The sequence below is a fragment of the Penicillium cosmopolitanum genome (assembly GCF_028827165.1).
Source record: "Penicillium cosmopolitanum strain IBT 29677 chromosome Unknown utg000005l:1.0-4006212.0:1.0-4009387.0, whole genome shotgun sequence".
Taxonomy (NCBI): Eukaryota; Fungi; Ascomycota; class Eurotiomycetes; order Eurotiales; family Aspergillaceae; genus Penicillium; species Penicillium cosmopolitanum.
In genome coordinates this window covers 3,035,388-3,062,565 of record NW_026622675.1, presented here as the reverse complement: position 1 = coordinate 3,062,565, position 27,178 = coordinate 3,035,388, and the positions used below count along the sequence as shown (strand labels likewise).

General features: G+C 47.4%; 8 protein-coding genes across 8 annotated transcripts; 3 read left to right on the top strand and 5 right to left on the bottom strand.

The window, feature by feature from the left end:
• Positions 1-783: 783 nt before the first annotated feature.
• On the bottom strand, positions 784-5,441 carry N7509_004156 (bifunctional urea carboxylase/allophanate hydrolase; the record flags this gene model as incomplete). Its single annotated transcript, XM_056628793.1, has 16 exons — positions 784-1,034; positions 1,093-1,496; positions 1,556-1,907; positions 2,047-2,203; positions 2,257-2,593; positions 2,653-2,805; positions 2,874-3,125; positions 3,185-3,218; positions 3,269-3,490; positions 3,578-3,596; positions 3,653-3,948; positions 4,006-4,434; positions 4,494-4,785; positions 4,845-5,118; positions 5,179-5,298; positions 5,371-5,441. The coding sequence occupies 16 exons, from the start codon at positions 5,439-5,441 to the stop codon at positions 784-786; spliced, it is 3,663 nt and encodes a 1,220-aa protein (XP_056491527.1).
• A 266-nt stretch (positions 5,442-5,707) lies between these two features.
• N7509_004155 (Zn(II)2Cys6 transcription factor domain-containing protein) lies at positions 5,708-8,266 on the top strand (the record flags this gene model as incomplete). The annotated part of the gene is made up of 6 exons (XM_056628792.1): positions 5,708-5,743; positions 5,812-6,805; positions 6,856-7,047; positions 7,128-7,358; positions 7,418-7,716; positions 7,778-8,266. The coding sequence occupies 6 exons, from the start codon at positions 5,708-5,710 to the stop codon at positions 8,264-8,266; spliced, it is 2,241 nt and encodes a 746-aa protein (XP_056491526.1).
• Positions 8,267-8,895: 629 nt separating this feature from the next.
• Positions 8,896-9,843, top strand: N7509_004154 (uncharacterized protein; the record flags this gene model as incomplete). The annotated part of the gene is made up of 3 exons (XM_056628791.1): positions 8,896-9,082; positions 9,153-9,573; positions 9,630-9,843. 3 exons carry the CDS (start codon positions 8,896-8,898, stop codon positions 9,841-9,843), a joined length of 822 nt encoding a protein of 273 aa, XP_056491525.1.
• A 968-nt stretch (positions 9,844-10,811) lies between these two features.
• Positions 10,812-12,507, top strand: N7509_004153 (uncharacterized protein; the record flags this gene model as incomplete). The annotated part of the gene is made up of 3 exons (XM_056628790.1): positions 10,812-11,522; positions 11,560-12,247; positions 12,311-12,507. 3 exons carry the CDS (start codon positions 10,812-10,814, stop codon positions 12,505-12,507), a joined length of 1,596 nt encoding a protein of 531 aa, XP_056491524.1.
• A 442-nt stretch (positions 12,508-12,949) lies between these two features.
• Positions 12,950-15,677, bottom strand: N7509_004152 (uncharacterized protein; the record flags this gene model as incomplete). The annotated part of the gene is made up of 3 exons (XM_056628789.1): positions 12,950-14,052; positions 14,109-14,549; positions 14,603-15,677. The coding sequence occupies 3 exons, from the start codon at positions 15,675-15,677 to the stop codon at positions 12,950-12,952; spliced, it is 2,619 nt and encodes an 872-aa protein (XP_056491523.1).
• An 847-nt stretch (positions 15,678-16,524) lies between these two features.
• On the bottom strand, positions 16,525-18,151 carry N7509_004151 (putative MFS alpha-glucoside transporter; the record flags this gene model as incomplete). Its single annotated transcript, XM_056628788.1, has 2 exons — positions 16,525-17,937; positions 17,987-18,151. The coding sequence occupies 2 exons, from the start codon at positions 18,149-18,151 to the stop codon at positions 16,525-16,527; spliced, it is 1,578 nt and encodes a 525-aa protein (XP_056491522.1).
• A 1,921-nt stretch (positions 18,152-20,072) lies between these two features.
• Positions 20,073-20,663, bottom strand: N7509_004150 (Cytochrome P450; the record flags this gene model as incomplete). Its single annotated transcript, XM_056628787.1, has 1 exon — positions 20,073-20,663. One exon carries the CDS (start codon positions 20,661-20,663, stop codon positions 20,073-20,075), a length of 591 nt encoding a protein of 196 aa, XP_056491521.1.
• A 2,911-nt stretch (positions 20,664-23,574) lies between these two features.
• N7509_004149 (MDR family MFS transporter) lies at positions 23,575-25,233 on the bottom strand (the record flags this gene model as incomplete). Its single annotated transcript, XM_056628786.1, has 4 exons — positions 23,575-24,315; positions 24,365-24,824; positions 24,876-25,110; positions 25,167-25,233. 4 exons carry the CDS (start codon positions 25,231-25,233, stop codon positions 23,575-23,577), a joined length of 1,503 nt encoding a protein of 500 aa, XP_056491520.1.
• Positions 25,234-27,178: the final 1,945 nt, after the last annotated feature.

Genomic DNA, 27,178 nt, shown 5'->3' with positions numbered 1-27,178 from the left:
GTCACGGTGTCCTCCACATTTTCCTATTTCCCTCCGACCCCAGGAGTTTCCTTTACATCCATCTCGACCGTTAAGGTTCCAACTTCTTTTCCCATGCCTCGCTTCCACTACACAAGACATTACCAGATATTGGCCTCGCATTCCAAAATAACTCCCTCCTGTGACCTACACATTTTCACGCTTCCTGAAGACCGTTCTTCCATTTTTCGCGCCCTCCGTCAATAACCGTAAGCTCGTGTGGCAGATTGGTCTTCCCTGTTTAGTTTACTGATTATTGAATTAGAAATGACATCCTCTGCCAATTTACTAAAGAGGCCCACGGAGTCCCGCCTGGCTCCCTCGCCACCAAGGAAGAAACGACGCATTACCCGCAGCAGCCTCAGGACCGCAGACATGGCTTATGAACTCGCTGAAGCGACTATCAACTTTGACCAGCTTGCGTTGAATCGGGATACCATGGCAGCCGAGGAGGAATCCTTGCAGAAAAGACTAAGAGAGATGGATTCGGAGCTGAGAAAGCTAAGCTGGTGAACGGCGTCACAATAGTTAATCTATCCTGCGTGTAGGAAGGCGACCTAGGCCGCATGTGAGAATGCATAACACCGTCGGGTTCTGTTACTTTGATCATTATTAAGGCGCTACTATGATTGACCTAGCATCTCATTTGTACTTGGGCTACTCTCCTTCAAGATAAGCAAAATCACCTGCGCTCACACCTCGAGCTCAATTCTCAATGAAACCCTAGATGATATTTTCAGAGACTCCATGATTCTCCCACTCGTGTCATACATTTTTCAAAAATGCAAGTGAATCTCCAGCTTTTACCGTATCACCCGGCTGGACAAGCATCTTCTCAATTCTAAAGGACTGATCAAGACCATCTTTCTTATCGCCATTATAGGAGACAGCGACTTCCATCTTCATTGCCTCGAGGATAGCAACGGCCTGATTAGAGGAGACGATAGTGCCATCCTCAGCGTTGACCTTCCAAACATTTGCGTCCAGAGGAGCATATAACGTTAAAACTTCAGGGTCTGGTGATATTCGGTCAGTATATTGAAAGTGTGACTGACTCGCGATGATTTCATTTACCTTCTCTCAGAAGTTCAATTTCATTGGCAGGAACGTTGTTCTTCGCTCTCTCCTCTATCCACTTGTCCATCGATTCCTTTTCCAGGGCCAGCATTTTTACCTCAGCCTTGGATTGGCGAGACTTAAATGCCGCGGTTTCTTCTCTGGTTTGATCGAGGAGACGATTGTGGGCGCTCATATCAAATATGACATCCTCGTATTGAAATTTATAATTTCCGGACCGGAAACGAGCCATCTCACTCTCCAGCTCGTCTTTCTCCACTCGGTAGAAGGTGATCTGATCGAAGTCACGGAAAAGACCTGGCTGACTTGGCGAGAAGTCGGGCTTCACTCCCAATTGGTTGAAGCAGGGAATGGTTTGCCCTGTCATTTGATATCCACCTGGAGCGTCAACGGGATAGATGCTGTTAAGATTAGCATTTGAACTTTGTCTTCATTGTCGGGAGTATGAGGAAGGGCTTACTTCATGCATGATCCACCCCAGCTGACACTTCCTTCCGGGGTGTATACACGACTGGGGTTCTGCTTGGGGCATTTCAACCGATAGCGGGGATCGATTGGGAGGCAGATTGTATCGCCACAGAAGAATCCGACACAAATAGCCATGAACTCAACCGAGAGAAAAATATCCACCAATTCATCATGCGTAATGCCGTTGATATTGGCCACAAAGTCCATGTTACTGGGTAAGAATGGAGCATGTGGTCTTTGGGTCTCCATATATCGCTGGATTGCCTCCTGCTGAGCTGGACTTTCGAAGCAGATAGGAAGACGAAACTTTCGACTTGGAACATGGGAGCTACTGAGATCGCCAACTGCTTCCTGGAGCGACACCAAAAGCCGGACAAGCTTATCCCGGGGGGAGTTTTAAACCATCATAGTGAATTAGAAGAGCTTTGATTGGCCATTTGTCAGTTGAATTCAAGCATCTTGGAGATTAAAGGGGATACTCACAATTGCAGCATCCGGTGGTCTTGTATACGGCTTGCTTCACAGATTCGTCGGACTCTTGAGAATTCTTGAAGGCTTCGTTCAATGCTGTTACTCGGCACCGATGATTCAAATTGAACTTCCCATCACCAAATTCGACTAATAAGAAGTCATCTCCACCCTGCAAGGGAAAGTTAGAAGTTGATGGGCAATGTGAAATGCAGTATTTCTTACCTGTCTGAATGACATAGAAATCCCAGATTCCCCCAGCACAGTGCTATGAATCAACGCCTTCCCCCAGTTACCAGACATAGTTGACTCTGGCAATTCGGAATTGGAGATTGGCTCTATGGTGCTCACGTCACATTGTCCGGCTACAAGTCCTGACACACTTTCCAAAAACCTTTCCAATTTCTCACGAGCCTGAAGAGCATCTTTCAATGATACTCTGCGGTATTGAATAGTGTCGCCGGATTTAAGTTGGCCCATACGCCACAGGCTGGCATTCACAATTGTAGTAGATGATATAAAGCCACCAAGATCAGGGGCATCCACGGGGAAGATGCAAGGGCTGAAAGGGCGATTCGAATTAGCGTAATGAGCATCAATGTATTCGCCATCGCGACTTGCCTGTCTCCTGTCCAGTTCAAGGTTCCGTTCGGGTATCCGTATTCAATCACGTTGCTAGGGTGCTGTCCGCCCTCGCCGCCATCTTCTCTTGCCCACCTAGGAGCAGGTCCAACAAGGCGAATTCCGCCTCGAGTGGCATTATGCGAAACATCCCTGAAACATAGTAGTTAGCAGCGCTCAATGAGGTATTTCTTTGTACCTCTTCCGTGCACGGAACATACCAAACTGTGTTGTATATCATTTCCACATCTTCGGATACAATGTACCCCTCGTCATATGGCCCTACCATGGAATCAATGTCCCAATGAGGGGGGTAGTTCGGGCGTAAATGAATGGGCAATGAGACTTCAGACTCTTCTTCGAATAAATCGAGCTTTGAAATTGCCAACATATCCCCTGGAGCCAGTGCTCTTCCTTGATACCCGCCAATACTAAGTAGAGGAGAGGTTGACTTTGATCCAAAGTATGGGGAACTGTTCATGTGATTAGTTCGAGAGTCAGGAAGAAAGATCCATGAATAGGAGTAGCTTACATTCCTGGGAATCCTCCTCGAACAGCGAGATATGCTAGTATAGCAAGTTAGTAGGGTGGATGTGAACGATGGATAATAACTTACCTCGACACCCTCCAGATCCATTGAGCTTTCCGATTGATAGGGTTTGGCCAGATTTGATATATAGTCGTGTCCACATTGCTACATCGGCCCCATCAATTGTAATTCCCATTGGAGCTCCACAGACAGATACCATTGCAGGTGCTAGGAACCGTAGCTCTGGTCCTTTCAATGTAATTTCTAGGCCTTCGGTCCCGACCGGATTGCCGGCCAATATGTTTGCAACTGCAAATAAGATAGTAAGCCGTTAGTGGGTTTCGCCTCATCTAGAAATGTACCAAAACTAGTAGCTACTAGTAGGAAACTGCATACCTTGAAATGCCAAAGGGTCCTGATATCAAGATGTAAGCAAATGAATAATTTTCTGATTGATAGAGTTCCACTAACCATTGGCCCTGCTTGTGGAATTCCGCGCCCAGTTGTTGGGCGTCCTGGATAGTCCTGTACTGTTGTATACACACCCGGCGATATGACATCAATCGCAGCAGGCGTGAACTCGAAATCAGTCAAGAAATTAGTGAGAGTATGACCCGACCTAAATTTACTGGAATCAATGATTGCGTGTAAAAATTCCAAATTCGTGGGTGGTCCGCAGAGGGTGGAGTTCGACAAGACATCGCCCAACTTTTCAATAGCCGCTGTTCGGTTGGTGTCATGTACCATCAACTTCGCAATCATGGGATCTAATTTTTTTGGGTCAGCGTAATATTTCATATAACGGCTTCAATGTAGCGACATACCGTAGTATGTGGAAATTCGGGTTCCGGTAGCAACCCACGTATCGATTCGAGTGCCGCTCGACTCCTTCCACTCAACATGTTGAAGCAATCCAGGAGATGGTGCATAGTTTCGTGCAGGATTTTCTGCGTACACACGAACTTCAATTGCACAGCCTGAAGGCTTTTTGGGTTGCAAAGCTTTAATATAGCTTTTTTCCAGACCTCCAAGACCGCATAGCTCTCGGTCAGCCTGTTGGAGCATGAGCTTTACAATATCAAGTCCGTAACAGAGCTCGGTGATACCGTGCTCCACTTGAAGACGAGTGTTCATTTCCAGGAAGAAGAAGTCACCCGATACATCATCAACTAGGTACTCAACTGTGCCTGCAGATCCGTAGCGAATGGATGTGGTCAAAGAAACCGCCGCAGAGGTGAGCTTCTCGCGAAGACCTAAAAACATCAGTAAGTAGATAATACGTGAAACACGTAGGAGAATTGTGGCAACCAACCTGGGTGTCTTTCAACGAAAGGACTGGGACACTCCTCAACAACCTTTTGGTGACGGCGCTGAACTGAGCACTCGCGCTCCCCGATATGGATGGCATCTCCTAGACCATTGCCAAATACTTGAACCTCAATATGATGGCTCTCGGGGTAGTAACGCTCCATAAATACGCCGGCGTTCTTGAACAAAGTTTCTCCTCGGGACCGAACTTGCATCAAGGACTCTCGGACCTCTTCCACTGATTTGCATATCGTTAATCCCATACCACCACCGCCACCGGTGGCTTTGAGCATCACCTAGAGCAAAACATCATCAGCGGGGGGTGTCAGCCACGAATACGGGCAGGGTACCGTACAGGATATCCCAGTTTATTTGCCGCATCAACTGCCTCCTGCTCTGTTACGAGCAGCCCCTTTGTTCCGGGTACAATTGGAACTCCGGCTGCCACAGCAATATCCCGAGCACGATGCTTCAACCCGAATGACTCAATGGCTTCGGAGCGAGGCCCCACAAAGACCATCCCCGCATTGGCGACAGCTTGGGCAAATTCCACATTCTCCGACAGGAATCCATAGCCCGGAATAATCGCATCAACATTGTAGGAATGTGCGATCTCTATAATGGCATCCCTGGGTGCATCACCGTCTCAGTTTCATAGAGCTTGCGTTTGGGAATGGTAAGGAACTAACCCGTCAATGTACGCGGTGGAATCGTCACCCGGTAGTAGGACTGCCTCATCTGCCGCTCGGAGGTGTTGTGATGTCGCGTCAGCAGAAGTGTAGATTGCAATTGTGCGGACACCCAGCTCTCTATCGCGAATAATGTATTAGTTAGGCTGTTGGTAACAAACAAGCTCGGCAGTGTCCGCAAGGCTCTCTTACTTGGCAGTTTTGGCAATTCGAACCGCGATTTCACCACGATTTGCGATCAATAATGTTTTCAATTTCTCCATTGTGAAATTCTTGATCTCATGAATTCCGGGAAGTCCTGCGGATGTGCAATAGTTATTAGTATCCTAGGATACCCCAGTTCCCTTCAGCCGAGGCCAATAGATAAGCTTATCAGTACCCCAACGTCGGATGCGGGGAAATGTCACGGGGTTGGGGTAATTGCGCTCATCCGACTGGCTGGAAAACACCGCTTACTTCGGAGATCTCTCATAAAGTGTCTGGATATCCCCGGCTCGGATTTTTCGTCCAATGCAATCTCCCATCTACCATGTCTCATGCAAGGGAACACAGACGAGTCTACCAGGTATGAGGACCGAGGACCCTTGAGCCCCCGCAGTTCCCTCTTTGTCGATCCTCTGACATTGTGACCAGGCCTGTGAGCCGTGCAGGGAGAAGAAAGTGCGATGCGAGTTGGGATCGGCCGATTCTCCCAGTAAACCACCGTGTGCGCGATGTCGGAGAGAGAGCAAAGACTGTTTCTTTTCCGCGTTGCGTTCAAGGAAAATCGCCAATCGGAAATCCCAACCTTCTCCCCGAAAGCCCAGGCCTCAACCTACCACATTTTCTCCCAATTCGATCCTTTTGTCACCCGGCAATCCAACTCCTACAGAAGAAGACAGTCGACCATTGCCTGGAGATGGCCGTGCAACAGCTGCTTTGCTTGAAGGTCATCCTCGAACCTACCATGAAGCATTGACACTGCTGTCGGAGGCTTGTGAGCACAGTGAGGCTCGAAGGGAATCCACTGATGGCTCACCATCCAACCATCCAAACGCCACCGAAAATTCCCCCGACTTGCGTCTCGGCATCCAAATTGTGCCGACTGCCAATAGACACACCAATGATGCCCTTCGCGCCTGGTCCAACCTACGATTTGTCCGCGGCGGGCTATTCACAGCAGAGGAAGCATTGGACATGGTTGATCATTTCTATACGTTCCATTCTGCCTTTTCCCCTGTTGTGCCGGAACACTTCCGATGTCATTCCCAGCATGCAACGTTGATTGAGGAGGAACCCGTTTTGACAATCACCATGTTGATGATAGGGTCGAGGTATCGAAAATGGGAGGGACCCGCCGCAGTTGCGCGTTCTTATATTGTTCACGATCGAATTTGGAGATATTTACAAGGAATGATTTCGCGATTAACTTGGTCGGAGGACCTGTTCGTTGGGGAATTTCCTTCGCTCAACGGGCCGCGTCCGGCATATACAGACAGTTGGTCACATGGGTTCCGCACATTGGGAACTTGCGAAGCATTGTTATTGTTGCTAGATTGGCATCCGCGTGCTCTTCACTTTCCGCCACCTGATGATGATATGTCTTCAATCATAATTCCCGAGACCAAAAAAATGCGAGACAATGCTAGTAGCCGGTATTATGGGCCCGGTCCGGACATGACTGGCTCGCTCGATCAGATCGCCTATGCCAATCCATGCTTTCCACTGTTTTGATGCTGGCAGCTGAGATGGGTATCTTCTCAGAGGATAATTCTCTTTGGCAAAATGAAGCTGAACACGATAATTTGAACATCGCTCGTGAATATGAGAGATTCCACCGTATTCGGTGCTTGATATGGGTTTACGCGACCCAACAGCCAGGCCGACCAGGTATGCATTTCCCCCATGAGGAGATGTTAGGCGAACGTTTTAGAAATTCCAAAGCTAATACAGGGCCTCGAGCATTGCAGGGCGAAGAAATCCGACACAATGCACTCCCATCGAAAGCCCCGACGTTAGGAATGATGATGCGACTGAATGCTGGATGCGCGTCGCAACAATCATGAAGAATGCAAACGACCTTCTCTTTCCGTCGCCAAAGTATACACGTGACATCATTCGTAACGGGGACTACCTTCAGATTGTTCGGGGCCTTGAACCATCTCTAAATGAAGCACTCGTTCAATTTGACCACGCAAAGTGTATGTATCATCATGTACCGGCCCTGCCGCCACATGAATCTACGCTCACTCGATTCTAGTGGCCAAGCAGACCCGGTATATCCTTAACATTGAATACGAATATGCCCAGCTCTGCATGTTCAGCCTCGCTTTACAAGCTGCAATCAGTCGAAGCTCTCATGGTCGTGCAAATGGCACACCGGGACGCTTGTTTCAGGGTCCCTCAACGGAAGAAGAGAAGCATCTCAGGAGGACTGTTAAGGCCTCTCGAACTGTACTTAGAACAGTGCTTGACGACCTACTCCCTCATGGGAGTTTGAAGTATATTCCCGTGCGATCATACTCCAGGATTCTCGGTGCAACTTTGCTCCTTCTCAAGGTTAGTCGTTGGCATTACTTTGTCCCTTCTTTGTTCCCACCGTGCTAAGTCGCGCAATCAGTGCTGCGCTGCCAACATTAGTGAGATCAATATACCCACGTCTCTCGATCTGGTTCGCCAAGTCGCTCTTGGTCTCCGCAACTCTGTAGTCGATGATACCCACTTGAGTAGTCGTTGGGGCGATCTGCTCGAATCCCTCGCCAATAGATTGGAGTCCGGTCTCGCCCAACCAGCTATGCCCAAAGCGTCTGGTATGAAATTTCCATCCGAAACATCTCGGGCCACCGATGAAATACAACCATCGACGATAAACCATACCTCTCAAGATCCACAGGCAAATGCCGCCCTTGCATACAACGATCTCCCGGATGTCAACCCCTCCGGAGATGCTAAGCGTGACACACAGTTTGATGCCTGGTCAATGTGGTGGGATGATCAATTCACCCAGGTGAACCTCAATTATATGCCATGGTTTCCCACTTTGGGGCTCGTGGGTGGAAGTGATCATCAATTCTCCAGCGATGCAGCTGATTGTGTCTTTGAAAGTTAGTACCGGTCTGGTATGCCATTGACCATTGATCCCATATCGCAACTTCAAGTGGAATCATATAGTTGATTGCATGATATCTAATGTACCAATTCCCATGTAAATTACATTCGCTCCTACTAGTAACATTACGTTCTGGTGAAGAACGTCCTTCGTATCTTCAATAAGGCTGCCTTACGTCATTCTCTAGTTTACAAGAAGCAGATAAAAAAGTCATCTGCATTGCATACAAGTCTTGATGAAGTTTTTCGATCAATCGGCGCAATTTTGTGGGTCCTAAGCTGAGGGGGAATACAAACGGTCTCGGGCTAATGGAGTTGCCACTCCCCGGGTAGTGCAGGAAAGCGGTTTGATTCCGAACCGAACCAGCTCCGCATGGCGGGGTCATTAGCAGGTCCGGGTCAAGCAAATAAACCAGACACTTGGGGCAGGATCCGAACTGTCTAGGTTTGACCGACAGCTTGATTCATTATCCTTTTGCCCGCTATCTTTCAAGCGCCTCCAAAAGATTCTCACTTAAAGCCAATTATCTTATCGAAGGTCAACACTTGAAGATCCTCCAACATCCGTATCGCTCTTTCGACGGACATCATCGGCCCTCATTAAGTCACGGCCAGTTTTCAAGCGCCAAAATGGGACCTATCAAGCACAAAGCCCTCATCAATGTTGACCTAGGAGAAGGATTTGGAAATTGGACAATCACTTCAGATGAAGATTTGCTTCCGTTCATTGATCATGCAAATATTGCCTGTGGTTTCCATGCCTCGTATGTCTTTCTGTTTCCCTCCGTGCGACCGCCAGCATCGCGATGCCCTATCGGTTACGAAGAATATTATGCGAACCAATTGCAAGAGCATGAAAACTTTCACTAACATCTTTCTGCTACTAGTGACCCCCCTCATCATGATGGAAACCGTTCGCAGCTGCAAGGAACACGGCGTCAAAATCGGAGCACACCCCGGCCTACCAGATCTCCAGGGCTTCGGCCGTCGCGAAATGAAACTTTCACATGACGAACTCACCGCGATCACGGTTTACCAAATTGGCGCGCTCAAGGGGTTCCTGGACAGGGAGGAAGTCCCTCTTCATCACGTTAAGCCCCATGGATCACTTTATGGGATGTGCTGCAGAGACTACGAGATTTCCAAGGCCGTCTTCAAGGCCGTGCCTAAGGGTGTCAAAGTGTTCGGGCTTCCGGGAACTTGTATGGAACAAGCGGCCAAGGATTTAGGGCTCGAGTTTGTTGCGGAATTTTATGCGGATGTTAAGTACAATGCGGATGCTTCTCTTTTGATTGAGCGGAAAAAGAAGTAAGTTGTTTATTCCCCGTTGGTCATGCTCGTCTTATCTAACGTGGTTTTTGTAGGGCTTGGGATCTTGCCGAAGTACGAAGACGCGTTTCACAGCAGATGGAAACATGCACTGCTGTTGCGATTGACGGATCAACCTGCGACTTGCCTGTTAAGGATAACCCCATCTCCATTTGCTGTCATTCTGACGTTCCCGGGTGTTTGGAGCTGGTCAAAGAAACAAGAGCCGTCGTCGATATTTTCAACAAGGCATACTTTCCTGAGAAGTAGATATATACCTGGATAGTCACTTCCAGTAGTTACTACATCAAACTTCAATCCGAGCCGATTCATTAGAATCGATTGTCAACGAGAGCAGAATATTTATAATAACTATGTATATTATCATGATCGTATTCCAAGAAAAGTACTAGTAGTATTCATGAATGTCCGTTTATGCTGCGCTCGATCTGTTCCGAACTCCTTTTTTTAAGACATCCCAGTACTCCAACTGCTCCAACTAAAGCTACCCCAACTGATCTACAAAGGCGCCCCGAGGTCTTCAATAAAACTACCTTTGAATTTCCCTGCTTCGGCCCGATCGCTATCAAGGTGATGGTAAATCGGGTGTAAAGCTCGTAGACAATTTCAAGTTCATGTGTGGATGTTGACGGCCGCTAAATAATTATCAATAAAGTGCACTGGAAATATGATTTGGAGTCGAGCCGAAAATGGGGCAATCCGATTGGACAGCTCGCTCCTTATTAACTCGTATCTTATCAACCAACTCTAAGCTATCAAGAATGACTCCAATTCACTACCCCAACTCAATGCAGCCAATGACACCGATATTTATGGTGATAACATGAGTTGGGAAGGCCTTAAATCGGCCATGGATTGCGGGGTATCACTTGGCAGCGTGCACTGGCAGCAATATGGTCAAGGCTCTCCCTGTTTCCTACCCAAAATCTGCTGTGGCTGGATATTTTATGGTTATCCCCAGGCTCGAGCCGTCTATGATAAGCCATTTCCCGACGCCTTTGTGATTGATTTGGGGTATGCACAAATATTATATAGCTCGTGTTCGCGATATCACCCACGCCACTGGAAACAGCACACAGACTATCCTCTAGAAGGCCCCGGTTCGATTAAGGGTGCGTGCGAGGTATCCAGCAGCTTTGGAACTGAAACAAACCATCCGAGCCAGATATTATATTTAGAACCTGAACAGCCAAATCTCCGTTGCCCTAACAGCAGAGATGGATGACCCTCTCCCCATCCCTGGAACTGTCCAGCAGGTGGATGTTGACCACAATCTGAGCCTGAGGCACAATAAAGAGCAACAAGATATCGTCCTGATTCCTCGCCCGAGCTCTCATCCAGATGACCCTCTAAATTGGTCCCGCTGCCGCAAGTCTTTGAGCAGCACCTGCCAAATGGCCTGGTGTTTCTTCGCCGCCGCTCTAATCAGCGGCCTGTCGTCCTCCTACCTCCTTATCTCGGAAGACACGGGTATTTCCGTGGCAGACCTCAGCACAGGAAATGGCCTGATGTATCTCTTCATGGGGTGGGGTACCCTGTTAACCCAAAACCTAGCGCAGGACTTTGGTCGTCGGCCAGTATTTCTAGTTGGCATGCTGGGGGCATCGCTGATACAGATTTGGTCTGCTTATATAACGTCGGTAGGCGAATGGTATGCCAATAGAATTCTTCTTGGCATTTTTGTTTCGCCCCAAGAAGCCTTGATCGAGCTTTGTATTGCTGATATCCACTTTGCTCACGATCGCGGCTTCCACATGGGTATTTATAACTGGACTTTATGGTGCGGTGCTTTCTTGTCGCCTATCGCTGGTGGATTCGTTGCCGAGAGATTCGGTTGGAGATGGATCCAGTACATCCTGGCCATTATTTGCCTTTGCTTCACAGTTGGAACATTCTTCACCTTTGAAGAGACCATGTTCTTCCGCAAAGTGAATATTCAACAGCCGATATTTTCCGACCCCAAAGACGCTAGCACGCTTGAGTCCTCGCATACCTCCGAACGAGAAGATGGGCAGCGAATCCAAAGAGCCAGAGAGCTCCAGTATTCCTCCCGCCGCTGCTGAAGAAATCTATGAAGTCAGAACATACATCCAGAAACTGAAATTGTGGGGATTCAGAGACCCTTCCCAGCCATTCAACTTCTTTCGGTCGATAACACTGTCTTTCCGACTTCTGTGCTTCCCGACAATTATCTTTTCCGGTCTTCTAGTTGGAAGTATCTTGGCCTGGTACAATGTTTTGGGTGGCTCCTTGGCGGAGGTTCTGGGAGGGGCGCCGTATAACTTTAGCACTGAGGCGATCGGTCTTACCTACTTCGCAAGTGTGATAGGAGTGTCGATTGGGTGCTACTTCAGCGGCTGGCTCAGCGATATTCTTGCGATCAGGCTCGCTAGAAGAAGACACGGTATCAAGGAGCCCGAGGACCGCCTCTGGATGTTCTTGATTCCTATCCTCGCCCATCCTCTGGGGTGCCTTCTTTATGGTGTTGGAGCCAGCCACCACATTCCATGGATTGGAGTTGTCATCGGAATCGCATTCATCTGCGTGACTTTGCCAATGGGATCTGGCCTAGCCATCACCTACATTATTGACAGTCAGAAGGAATTGGCGGGAGAGTCAATTGTGACTGTTATCCTGATCCGGAACACAATCGGTACGTTAAAATTCGCTTGTGGATACATCATGTTTCTCAAATATTCCGACTAAAATTTATTAGGTTTTGCATTCGCGTATGCAGTAAATCCCATGATCACGAACATGGGGCTGCAGAATACATTTATTCTGATAGCAGTGCTGGGGGTGGTTTTCTGGAGTGGGTGTTTGCTGTGGATCAAAATTGGAAAAGCGGCTCGAACGTCTATTGCCAAACCCTACTGGAACTTGGTTGAAAGACATGGACTTGCCGCCCACTGAACATTTATTTTGAAAATGGAGGTGGATGACGGGCAAAGCGATATGGAATGCCTTGAAATTTTGTATAAATTGGTATAATGTACATGTAACTTTCCATTGAACACTTAAGTTAATACAGACGGGGCTCTCTGGTTTGTGGAAGGAAGCTATTATCCTCCTTTGTCACGAATCTAGAGCCTGTTTTGAACTCCTTGTTTTAAGGGCTGAGTTGACGACTTCTGCAGGATAATGCAGTGCACGGATTTGTGGGCCTCACGGTCGGGCTTTTATCCTTATATGATTTTTGAGAGCGTCAGGATTACTAGTACTATCGCTGGTTGATTGATCCATGTAACTAGAACGGCTAAAACGCGATCACCAGTGAGGCTTGGAGGTTCGAAGTGGCTTCGATCTAGTATCGCCGCCCGAAATTTGACCTAAAATTTCAATTCAACAATATTAACTAGACCACGCAGCTTTCATACTCGTGCACTCCCGATCCTACCACGATGGGCTTCTTCTCCGAGCCAGAAGACGGCAGTTGAACGGTCGCCTGACTATTCGGAGGCACTTGAACGGTCAAATGAAAGACCCTTTCTTTCTTCGAACAGTTGTCATGACCTTTGCTCATCTGTAGTGTCCAATGCGTGGATATAAGGCCATATGCACTTGTGAACTTGGTTGTCGCCTCAGTCAATCCACCCCCGGGTCGTACTTCGACATTGAATTTCTTCCAGCCAGGCTCAGAAGGAGTTAGCCCACCAATGTTTTCATGGATCCAGCTCCCTACCGACCCGACCGCGTAATGATTGAAAGAGGTCATTGATCCTGAGTTAACACTTCCATTTGCCAACATGCTGTCCCAGCGTTCCCATGTAGTGGTTCCGTTCATCACCACTTGGAAAAGCCAACCCGGATCTTCCTCCTGCATTAACATGCCATAGAAAGAGTCTGCCGCACCGTATTCGGATAGTGTATGTCCGAGGATATGAGTCCCGGCGAATCCTGTTCCAACTTTGTATTCGTTTCCCTTTACGAGATTGACAAGTCGCTTCGTAGCAGATGTATAATGTGCTGGATCAGAAAACAATCGGAAATACAGTGGCAATGTTAGGCCTGTCTGCGTCTCATTTGCCACAGTTCCATTCTGAGATACCCAGGCATCCTGGAAGGCGTTGGTCAGTTTAGCGCGAGCCTTGGTATATTTCTCGGCGTTTTCGACGAGAGAGAGTTGGGTGGACATGTTAGCCACAAGCTCGGTGCTGTGGATCAGATATGCATCGGAGACCAAATATTTGTCCGTTGTAGCATCCCCTGGATTGTCTGGGGTGCCTTTAGGGTCCAGCCAGTCAGCGTATTGGAAGGTCGAACGATTCCATAGCCCGACTTCGTTCCTAAGGACCCCCTTATCAATCCAGTCTTTGGCTCCGGCATACTGTTCTTCGAGCATTTTCTCATCTCCGAAAGATTGAAAAAGTTGCCAAGGTACAGCCACAATTGAATCTCCCCAAATTGAGGTTGCTGACGAATCTCCTAGAACATTTGGAATAACATATGGCGGGGCATCTAAAGGTCTGATTAGCAAGGGGCAATGGGTTTGATAGAGAAAACAGGCTTCTGACAATTGTTCTCTTTTTGCTCAGAGCGCGCATCCCGTAACCACCCGCGAAGAAAGCCGGCCGTGTCGTAGACAAAATTTGCAGTTCTACTAAAGGCATGAATGTCGCCTGTCCATCCCAGACGTTCATCACGCTGAGGACAATCTGTGGGAATACTCAAAAAGTTGCCACGCATGCTCCAGAGAATATTTTTGTGAAGCCGGTTCAGCAGCGAGTCAGAACAATCAAAGAATGCAGTCTGCTCCATATCCGTATGAACAACGATCGCAGTGACTGAATCAGCGTCGAGTTTAGTTTCATTTGGCCAGCCTTCGACCTGAACATATCGGAAGCCGTGGAACGTGAATGAAGGTTCCCATTCATCATTTCCGCCAGAAAGTGTGAAATTGTCTGTTGCTTTGGCAGTGCGAAGAGGGCGTGTTGCGACTTCTCCATCTTCCATAACTAGTGGAGATTAGCAGCTGACGTACAGGCAACTGGTCGCCATACTATCATACCTTCGGTGTGAACAAAACTAATGCTTTGGCCTCTCGGCCCCTTGACGCGAATGCGCAGCCAGCCGACCAAGTTCTGCCCAAAGTCCAACACCGTCTTGCCTGAAGCGCTAGAAAACACATTCTCAAGCTTGTGCTCCCCAACACGTCTCACCGGCGGTGCATCTGGGGCAGCGAGGGCATCTTTAGAAAAGTTGAGCTCACGGACACCGAGCCAGCTCGACTTATCAAATCCTGGAGAATCCCATCCCTTTTGCTCCAGCCTAGAATCGTATGTCTCCCCATCATAAATCTCAGAAGAGATAATGGGGCCAGTGCTAGATTTCCATGTTGTGTCGGTGGAGATGTACGTCTTTGTACCGTTGGAGTTGGTTACTGCGAGTAGACAAAGTACGCCTAGTGTATCCCCGTAAATATTTCGATTGTTCTCCCACGCCAGGCGTCCTGAGTACCAGCCCTCGCCAACAGTCAGACCCACGGTATTCTCTCCATTCTTTAGAAGATCGGTGACATCGTAAGTATTGTACTCATGGCGATGCGTGTACGACTGCCAACCTGGGGCAAGAACATGATCACCAACCCGCTGACCGTTCAAACGAGCCTCATATAGTCCTAACGCCGTGATGTATAACCTTGCCGATGCAATGTCCTGGTCCAAGGCAAAATCCTTTCGAAAGTAGATAGGTCGGTGGGTGGCGTTGACCTCGGTAGCTCGGTCTGACGCCAAAACAACCGCCTCTTTCCAATCTTCGGGGGTGAGAAGCCCCGGTTCGACAGAAACAGGATGCGACCATGATGTACTAGGTTTGTCTCTGCCCCCGGAAGATTTCACCCGAACGGTCGCCTCTTCTCCTGACTCTAGGGGGTCGCTGGGCCATGGAACAAGAACAGACTCCGCAGAATCCACGTGGAAAGTCTCTGCATCCTTTCCTGGCCTTTGAATTTCAAGATCATAAGATGCTTGATGCCAATCCGAGACTTGTCCATCGAATCGCCAGGAAATCCGGGGAGAAGTCTCCGCTATACCCAAGGCCGTCCGATGGTGCTCGAATGAGACCTGAGAAATTGAAAGAGCCATGATGCCTAGCCATCCATGTGTCGGTCCTCGAAGCCATTTTATATCGGAACTGCTCAAGATCATCCATTCCATCAACTGAGCCACCGGGCATATGGTCCAACCCCGCATTCAAAAATCCGGGGCATATTGACCAAGCCCAGATGGAATTTCTCGCCTGGCGTCGGTCCAAGCTATACCGAAAGGCACGATAATTCCATCAAGAGGTCATCGCCAAGACTTCAATTCGACAATCTTTCCCGAATTAATCATTCAGCGGAAGGAATTAATCATTCAGCGGAAGGCTTTTTAGATCTCAAGAGCCGAAATGTAACTTCACCCCGCATTTTGTCACCCTCGATTCCTTGGCAAGATATATAGCGTATCATCGCGGCGTAACTCTAGCCCGAGGCTTTAAAACACAAAAGCTTACCTTCTTCATATTAAGTCAATCGTATTCGTATCGCGGTTGCGGCTGGTCGCTGCTCGAAGAAAGAGCACTTCTGGCCGATAGTCACGGAGGCAAATGTCAAATTGTGAACGGTGGTGGCCGGGAAAGGAGAAAGTGAAGGAAAGGGCAAAGGAAATATTGGTGCCTGAGGCAACGGTTCCCACGCAAAGTGAATGGGCAGCAACCTTGGAACAGTTTGACCATTATTGGACTAGAAGCAATATGATACCCTAAAATCAAGTCCTTGTCCTCTCTTAATATCCGCCTATCAGATATATGATTGAATACTAGGACTTACACGATGCATGTCACGCATTTGAATACCATATCCCGTCCATGACATTGATCGATTCCCTTGCACAAGAAATTCATGTTGATTTCATGGATTCTACTCTATAAAATTCTAATATCCTGAGAGGATCATTCCAGACGCCTACCACCAACATCAACATCAATCTTGAAATACTTGAACTTACGACTTGGCACCTGCCGCTCAAACAATATATCCAGTTCCTCGAATGTACGATCTTTTGTTTCCGGGACGCACCAGAAGCAATAGACAGCACTTAGGAAACTAAGACCCGAGAACAAAAATCCAATTTTTCCACGCCAATTACCCTCATCCTCATTCATGGCATATGGTATGACAACCGCAAAAACAATCGACCAGATAAAGCAGCTCACAGTTGAGAGTGCGATTGTAAGTCCACGGAGTTTTGCAGAAGATACCTCGGCCAATAGAACGTAGCAAAATGGTCCCAAGCTCATGTCATACACAAAAGTACAGAGTAGCATCAAGCCACACTGCGCCCACGTGGTAGATGGTTGCCGTGGGGCAAGATCGACGGCACCGATTATGGACAGTACAACGGCCAGCGTGGAGCATCCAAAAATATACACGGTTCGCCGACCAATGTAGGAGAGTAGAAACCACGATATGCAAGTTCCCAGTAGTCCCAGTGCGGTGAGACCAATATTCATAGAGAATGCATCCGAAGCATCGAGTCCAGCCAGCTCCATGAAATGCACGGCATAACTGAGAAAGAAAACATTGCCCGCAAATGCTTGCATATTATATGCCATAACACAAATGACCAGACGACGGCAATTAGAACCACGGAAACAATCAATATAATTGGGCCGTTCCCCCTGATGGCTTTTTTCAACCCGAAGAGTCTCCTTTATGTGTGCTAATTTCTTCGGTATATCTGGAGTTGAGGTCCCAAGTCGACGCAGTGAGATCATAGCGTCCTCATAACGACCCTTGCGACACAACCAGTATGGCGGGTCGGGGCACAGAGGCACCAGTAAAAGCATAATGCATGGTAGGGCCCATTGAGTTGCGATAGGAATTTTGTACGACCACTTGCTGTCCATGGACTCCGTTCCTTTGAGGATACCAGAAGCGAGCAGAGAGCCAATTGAGAAAGCAAGGTTAGTCATAGTGGCTGTGAATCCGCGAAGCACGAGGGGAGTGACTTCGCCGACATATGCCGATGCACAAATAGGGTAAAACGCAATGATACAGCCGTTGATCAGCTCACCGACGAAAAGCTGAGCTGGGGTATGGCTAAAGAACTGCACGAATATGAACGCAATCGAGAGCACACAGCAGCCTACTGTCATCAATCGAGGTCCAAAGCGGTCATAGGCAATTCCAGACAAAATTGCGCCGACAATAGCACCTAGAAGGTTGGCATAATTGAAGGCGGATAGCCACTGCGCTGCGATCGTGTATTTTCCATTGTCGTTATATCCGTATGTCTCCTTGAAGACAGGAAGTCCGACCAGGCTGCGAACGATTCCTCCGTCGATGCCTTTGAGAACAGTTGCCTGGAATCATGAGTATGCAATAGTCTCTATAAGAAATAATTTCACTCACCAGATTCATGAAAATTCCCCAGCCTATGGCGGGGTAATGCAAACGCATGGCATCCCACCAGCCAAGAGCATGTTCCTGTTTGCTGAACTCGAAAGATAACCTTGCGTCAACGCTGCCATCAGAAGAGATATATTTGACAACGGTACCCTGCTTCTCCGATACCATGATTCCAATGGAACTTAATTGAATCTTCATAAGAGAAAATTTCAAGTGACAAAAACATATCGATATATGCAGATGCCAAGCCTTGGCAGCGGGCTCCAATGCTGGCGGAAAAATGATTCGGTTGCGCTAGGAAACAGCGGAGGAGGCCGAAGATAAGTAGACCGACTCTAGCCTGAGGACCTTGCTGGTAAGTAAAATAGGAAGTCAGATCTGACCAAAAAACAACATTTCCGACTCGAGACCTGGCGATTTCCAAGCTTCCAGTGGGCTTTAGGCCCGTCACTGTCGGCTCCAGGGCTTCCAAGGTTGATGAGCCATTCCAAGGTTGTAAAATATATCTTGACATGCTCCCACCAGAGCATATTTCCCGGGGGTCCTCTACTACGTGCAGCAGCATTTTCCTAATTTGAGTTGTTTCGAAAGAAAGATGTTATTGGGGTGTTATGTTACTCTATGTGACTCATGTTGTAAATGGTCAAACAGGGATGTTGAACAAGCACAATATGTCACTTTGTATCGACCAGGGCTCCGCTCGGCAACATTTGAACCTGATAAAAATATTTCCATACCTCTGATATGGAATAAATAATCAGTAGACCTTTTCAACCTCGAACCTATCTCCGTGCAACTGCCGGCCATACTCGGTTTCAGGCCACCATAAGATAAACATATTCTCCTAGAGGTGCTTGAACATCAGCTCTAGATTTTCCCCTCCTTTGCCAGTAACAAATCCAGATGCATTCAGGAACCGAGTATCATCATGAATTGAAACTTCGAAGTTGCTGAATATGGCTGCCATTGAGAAGCGCAGCACTGGCGATGAAAATGTCAGCACATATGAGATTTCAAATTCAAAGAGGCCTGACTAACTTTCAAGAGCCAGGTTTTGACCCAAACATCGTCGGCTGCCAGTTCCAAATGCCCAAAACCATCGATCCTGGTCACCAGGTGCAAATTGCTGATTTTCACCGAGCCAACGATTGGGTATCCAAGCTTCTGCATCTGGAAAGACCTCTTCCCTTCTATGTAAGCACCAGGCAAAGGCACTGACCCTGACACCAGGGGGAATATTTGCATAAGGGCCCAATTTTGCCAGTGTACCAGCCGGAGTAACGCGTGGGTTGGAAGTGGGGACATTTCCACGTAGACGGATAGACTCCTTGAGCACGGCATTGAGATAAGGAGAGATTCCAATGATTTTGCAGATGGAAGGGATTTCTCCTTCCCACCGGCGAGATGGAATATTTCCTTCATCGGGCGAAGCTCTTCACGGAGCTTTATTTGAGCTTCGGGATGGCGGGAAATGTATAGGAGAACGAATGAGAAGACAATGCCTGAAATCAGTCATGAGAAAATTGTCACTGTTTCAATCGTGCAGCAGAGGGGCCAGAATGAATTTACCAAATGTATCTCGGGTCGCAACTTTAGTCCAGTCAATTGAGAGCCACCACAACAATAGAGGATGATAGAAGCGGAAGACTAACCTAAGTGATCCAAGCATTCGCTGGCCAGCTCAAGGCGCTGTGATGATGAGGGTATCTTGGATAAATTTGCTCTCCCGCCAGCTTGCTTCAGTATACTTGATCGCAGTGTGTGGTACATTTCTGGGAAATGACCAGGCTCGGACTTGTCCATGTCAGGCTGAAGTAATGCCGTCTCTGTTGCGTCCACAAGCGAAAGAATCCAGGAATCAAAGAGATCTACTGCGTTAAAGTATTCTTGAGGGACAGGGGATCACCCAACTTTCTCATAGTAGCAACGAGATCAGGATATTCCTGAAGCCAGAAAAGAGGTCTTCCTGAGTAGATTGTTGCGTAAGACTCCAACCATCGATCGCGAGCTTCGATGTGCTCCAAGAAATTTGTAGAGCGAGGAAGACCGAAAATAAATGAGGACACAAAGTCCAGACTAAAGGCAAAATTTACCGGAAGAACGTCCAATGCGGTGCCTTCTCGCGCATGTTTTCCAAGCGTGGGCAAAAGACGTTTCTGTAACAGGTGAGAAAGCAAAGTGCGGACATGAGGGGATGATTGAACATAGGGCTTGGTGTAAACCGAGCTGATTCGATGCCGACGCATGGAATGATCAGTGCCAAGAGAGGAAAAGCAGTTGCGAGCGCTGATGTTGTATGAGTATAGAAAATTGGGAAAGTCAAAGGACGGACTATTAGAACACAGCCAAAAGCATACCCGTTGTGCATGAAGACGGAGTACGAGCTCGTCTTTGTACAGTTGTTTTGTGCATAGCCATGGACTACACGGACGGCATCTATGTCATTCACGGCAATCTCATTCGGTGAAACTCTGACAATAGGCCCCTTTGTCATGAAGGCATTCTGGAAGGTCGATACTTCTTCGCCTTGAAATCTCTTCCATTGCATCCAGATAGGTGTTATTGCCGAAAGCCAATTTGCATTTGGAATGCTTGATAGAGAGGAGAAAAACAATGGATGGAAGAAAGGTTTATATGCGCAAAGGGCGAATATGATAAAAAGTCCAATGACAATAAACATGATGGCAGGTCAGATCTGGGAGGTTTCGAGCAGACAGTAAGGGCTAGAGTGTTTGTTGACCAGGCAATATAAAGAGCCTGTCCAGGTAGGTATATCTAGTACTAGAGAACAAGTTCGACCTAGTAGATTGGTGCAGCACCCTGGCGATCGCCCTTTTCCCAAAAAAGCAAAAGCAAAATTCAGGCCACCGGCAGGGTGCAGCATATGTCCCTCCGGCGCCTGGTTTTCAACTTATTCTTCTCCGGGCTACTAACACGAAGGTATGACCCGCTTTATCGATGGGTGATTTAGGTATTGGCCTAAAGGCGTCTGATGAAGGTTGCTCCACCCCAGTCGAAATGAGTACATATCGAGATCGATCCTGAGAGGATTCTCGCGTAGCAACTTTGGAATTCAACGCCCACCACAGGCAAGGCAACTTGTAGGAAGTTTGTATGTCTATGTATTAGGCAACAATTTGACCCGTTACAAGGTTGTAATCCGTTTCAAAATATGCAAACTTGCAGAGAACTCGGCATTGAGCTCCCACTGAGCCCCTGGAAGTCTCTGCGGGACGCCCGAAAACCCCTCACCAGACTAAAATTCCTCCGGCTGTGCTACTCTGATAGTGTGCCATGGGGCTTTGTTGCTCAATCCTCCGAAACATGGGGTGAAAAGCTGTACCAATCATTATGGCGGAAAATAGTTAGTATTTGAGTGGAACATTAGCGAACAGTAGTTTTCAAGACTTTATCGAGGAAGCAAGCTTACTATTATAAACTTCATGATGACATTCACAACATTTGCTTACCACCTCCGCAACTTTTATGACCTCCGGTCTCTACTATCTTTGGTAAACCGGGGGGAAGGGAGGGTGTCCTACGGGCCACAACTCCAACTACCATAACCTTGGAACTTGGATACAAATGTAATAGTACCAGTCGCGCCCAGTTGAGGCCTTTCTGTCAGAAAGTCAATTGGGATACTACTAGTCGCAAAGGCTGATGGTCAGACGCTTCATGCAAATGGAGCTAGGGGTATAATCAAACAAAAACTCGACTCTAGGAATGTGGCGATGAATTGCAGAGCTCAGACCTGCTTCTGTTTCGCTGGGATGCTTCTGATTTCATGGGACAATATCGTAATCTAAACATTCACATATTTTCCGTACAGAACATAGAGGAGACATACTCGATTGCTCACTTATAATTCGAGGGAATTATATATCTGAAGGGGTAGCTTGAGATGGAGGGGTTGGGATCTCCCATCAATTAGCTCAATTCGCATAAAATATTCCCTAGAAATATAACAATGATAGAATGTTGGACAAACAGTAGCCTCCCCGGGTATGGCAACTGGGATTGACACAGCCCCCTGGCGTAAACTGCTGGCTTTCCCACCCTTTTCGACCCAGTCCAGACTCAAGCCTTTGTTCTTCCACAAATATAAAGTTCTTCGAAACACTTGCGCATTCGGGTCATGGCAAAGGCGTACTCCGTCAGGCAGCTCGCTCATTGGCGTTGTAGTCAAGTACGTAACAGCCTCAAGAACTGCACGAAGTTGACACTCTTGTGGTAGCTTGCTTGATACCTCAAGCCCCTCGAGATCTAAATCGAGATCTAGATGCAGTGGGGCTATATCCAGTCTACCTTGACTATCAAAAGGAAGATATATAGACTTTTGCAGAGAGGAACTTGAATGCAGTGTGAGCTGGCCCGTACTGGCGGTCCACAGCGTCTTTCGAAGTCGAGTTACGTCAGAAAGTTGGATATTGCTGCTATTGACCCAGAGCCGAGGTGGTTTCTCCAAGTACAAGGGAAGGAGCCGAACTTCTTTCTTGACATGGCGCCTTTCGCCGCGTTGCAAAGCAACTTCAGCATAAATGTAGTAGGCAACGCTACACATCTGAGGGCAGAACTGATCCCCTTTGTAGTTAATGCTCGGCGGGAGTTGAAAGTGACCGTTGTTGAATCCTATTCTTGGTTTTGGGTTCCTGGGACTAGCGTCAAAAGGAAGCGCATCCGGAAGGACAAAGGATATTGGAAAGATCCCATTATTCGGACACAACTCCAGGGAATTGTCAAATTGGTGCATCTTAAGAAATACGGTGTCCACTGAGCTACCACTGTTCGCAAATGGAGCCAGAGTAGTCACTATAACTCGAGTTCTCCCTATAACAGTCACCGTAGGCGGCATACGGGGGTGCCTGAAGCCTAAGGCTGGCCCACTCCCCCTGGATGACCCAGCTCGTATGACTGTCTGCCCTCGGAGGTGACCCTTAAATATAGTCGTCTTTTCAAAGCTACCTGCCGGCTCACGCCTGATGGCGGAAAAAGACAGAGCTCCTTGATACAAGCCCCATGGCCGATCTGTACTACCCAGAATGACCGCATAGTTGTCAGTGACTCGAAAGTCGTAGGCGGAATTTGATTATGCAATGTGACGAAAATTGACTGGTACACAAGTATATTGAACGGAGCCTGATGAAAGCGCTCTAATAGCTCCTGGTTTTTGTGTTTGCTACCATGCGTGCAAATAAAGCAGCAAACGTGCAGGAATGTCTTCGCAGACAGCATTGTATCACGCCAAGGGTTTCAAATACTGAACCACCCTACTGTCGTCCTCGCAGTCCTGAATATTCGAAATGGACTCTTCCACTGGAGGCGATTTTGGATTGTTCGTGCTACACCGAAGAGAGTGGTGTTTAGTCTAACTCCGTCTTCTCAGTGATAAATACGATCAAATCTTATCCGGTTTCTGAGAATCAATACTGACTCATAGCTATCACCACGTGAAGGATAGAATTTCAAACCCGACCCTAGGTTTTGTGGTAGTGCGTATACGAGCAAAGAATCTGAAATTGTATTTGGAGTATTCAAATGCAAGAGACATGTAACTTCACACAGGATACCAAGATCCGGCAATCGGAGTACTACACACAAGGTACGTTCTCCACAGCAGGGGTTGCTTCAACTTTCAAGCCTGTCTTAGTTTCCACATGCTCCTTGTTCAACTTCAACCTCAGGATGAAGGCCGAGAAGAGGATACCGAGAGCAGACATGGATGTATACAAAATCCACATGTTCTTTAAGATCCATGCAAAAGCCTCTCTAACCGCAAGTAGCTGCGCTATGTCGGTAATAGCTCCGATAGACTCAATGTTCGCAGAAGCGGAGCCGCCGGACATATGAGCGGCCATGCTTGGAGACATCCCGGAAGCCAATAAACTATCTTGTCTTTTTGCCATGCTATTCTGGAAAACAACACCGCCAATTATAACAGAGAAAGCATTTGCCATGTTACGTACAAAGCCGAGCGTTGCTGTAACTGTAGCAGTATCTTCTTGGGATACCGTAGCCTGAATAGCAATGATCGGAGTCTGGAATAAAAACCCGATACCCAGTCCACTGAGAATCTGATATCCAATGATCTCGCCTATATGCGAGTTCACCGAAAGATTAATGTAGAGCCCATTTCCGACCGTCATGAAGGCTAGGCCAATCCAGATAAGATCTAGATACCGGCCTGTGCGGTGGATGATGACGCCTGTGAGAACGCCAGACACGGCTTCCATAATGACCAGTGGAAGGACAAGAATGCCCGAACCCATGGCCGACGATCCATGAACAGATTGTAAGTAAAGAGGCATGTAGTACTCTCCGGCAATGAAGACCTGTAATATTGTTAGAAAATATATGGGTAAAGTAAGTAAAAAGACTGACAAAACCATGCGCGAATGTCACTAACAACGTAGCAGCGCTTGAGACTCGAGTGAAGATATACAGAGGCATCAGGGGGTCTGCTGCGAGCCGCTTCTCACTGTAAATGAATAGCAACAAGCATATAACTCCAAATACAATCAGACAAATGACCTGCGGTGATTTCCAGGGAAATGTCACACCACCAAGATTTAGCCCTAGCAGAAGCATAAGAGTCAGGCCAAGAAAGGAGAGACTGCCGAACCAGTCGATTGCTCGGACGCCATCCACGATCCCGGTCTCGGGGTTGTGTACATCCAAGGAAAGGAAGATCAGAACAAATGCAATACTGGCGACTGGTAAATTGATCCAGAATACCCATCTCCAGTTGACATACTGGGAGAAGGCTCCACCGAGCAAAGGCCCAATCCCGGCGGCAAAAGCCCACATGAGCTCCATCAGACCAAGATATAGACTTCGTTGTCTATTGGAAACGTCAATATTAAACGCCAGTACAGAGATCTTAGTCTCTTACCTGACACTGAACATATTAGAGATGATGATTGTAACAATTTGGAGCAAGCCGCCACCTGCCACGCCTTGTAAAGCGCGACCAACAATGAGAATACTCATCATCGTCGCCGTCGCACATAAAATCGACGTAAGAAAGAAAAGGCCAATAGCGAAAAGTAAAAGGGGAGTCCGGCCCCAAATATCAGAAAGTTTGGCCCAAATACACGCCGATGCTGCATTTGCCAAGAGATATGCGCCTAGAAGATGAATGAGGCATGATCATCATAGTAAGGTGAAGCAGGCCTCCACCTACCACCTATCCACGTATACCCGGAAGCGCTGTTAAACTGTGACGCGATTGTAGGGTTCGCTGTTGCCATGATACTTTGATCTCAGGGCAGCGATAAACATCGATAACTGGTTCATGGGTTAGCAAAAAGGCACTGGATTTTCTGGGGGCGAAACGGTACCGAAAGCGCTGTTATAATCACGAAAAGGCGTAATTTGCTTCGCCCTGATGGATGAGCACCTTGTAACTCCATTATGAAATATGCAGCGGCTGATGGCAGCGAGATGGAGGTTTGAAGATTAAAGAATCGAAAGGCCCGAAGATCGTTATCGGGCCTGATGTCAGGGATCTGCCTAGGGACGATGGAGCACCAGTCAGTCGAGGGTGGTAAGCGAGACCGATTCTTGGAAAATTCCCCGAGTGTTGTGCCAGCAGGCTGTTAATGGAGAAAGGTTGTAATGTGATATTGGTGCAAGAGAGAAGCACGGCAATCGGGATTAGTGCCTCAGGCAGCGATATCTCAGTAAGATTCCAAGAGGGAAGAGACGAGGAAAAAAAAGGGGTATATTCTACAAAGGTTGAGCCAGGCTACCTAGTACGGCTTGGATGAATAGCCCAGGAAAATAGGGGAAAAAGGTCTCGGAAATTCACCGGGCTACTAGCTGCAGGTGTCCTACCAGCTAACTACAGCATAATGTCAGACTTCATGCACTACCGTGACCTGCATCAATGGAGGCCTGAAAATATGTTTCTTTATTCCAAGGTTTTAGTGGGTTTTTGGGGCATTCATGCACGGCACCTGCATATCTTGTTGAAGTGACCCATCTTGCATGAAGAATGATAATCAGGTACGTAACAACATTTCTTCTTGTCATCTCACTTGTGAAACCTAGAATTCCCATACCCTGCAGAGCTTGGTCTTGGTTATAATACGGGACGCCTTGATGCATTGTGCAGTTGAGAAACATACTGGCACGCAATTGGCTACTATCACACCGCGGTTTTCATCTAACCTAGCTATCCGATGATCTGAGTCTGAATCTGACTTCAGCCCGAAAGCAATATTTATCCCCAGGGTCTTCAAACCTTCTAACATCTTTTGTTTCTACCAAATCATCGCACAATATATTCTCATATCAAATCATATGCCTAGAAATTACCAGTGACAGCCCTGGAGGGTTCTAGTTCAAGTCAGTAGTACCGAAAATCGCACTAGTACTAGAAGTTGTTGGGATAAACGGATGTCTGCAGTTTCAGCGGCATTTTCATAGCATGTTCCGACCCAATTATCCTCCGATGTTTACGACTAATGGTAAAGATTCATTTCCAGATTGTAAGTACTAATTGATATTCAAACTATGAGCTTACAACTCGCGTTAAAGCCTCAGAATCAGGTGTTTTTCTTAGTCTGGAATGGAACCTAACTTTTTCCACGACCCACTCATATCGATTATGACCTCAATCCCTTCACAGAGGGAGGGAAGGGGTTCCGTGGGCACTTAACCATCTTGAAATTGCTTTTCAATCCCTTGGTCATATTTTTCAAATTAAAATCAGCACAATCGTCCGATCTATGTCGATCTGAGATACATCTGTTTGTTCGTGAGCCACAGGTCAGAATGTGCCAAGGCCACCGTAGAGCTTGACGAGGAGCTGGTTCGGATCTATTCAACTGCTCTCGAAATTAGTAGCAAATACGTGTTTAGGAAGGGAATTTGGCATTTTTAAATATTGTCGATGATGGGAATTTTCAAGTTTGTTGAGGTTCCTTTCAAGGTACGCCGATCTACCAATGAAAAATCTTCAGCAGTGCATATCGAACCCTAATTATCAAGGAAAACTTGTAAGGCACCAATCAAAGGAGAAGAAAAAAGAGCTTATTTACATGACGCCTATTAAGAAGATAGATATCATGAACTCGAATGGCTCTTTCGAGTTGCAATGAGACCGTTGATGGTGGCCAGATAATGCTATGACATCATCGTAAAAAGGCAGAGGCCAAGACGTCCTCAGCAAGACCTTGGTAGTGGGTCGGT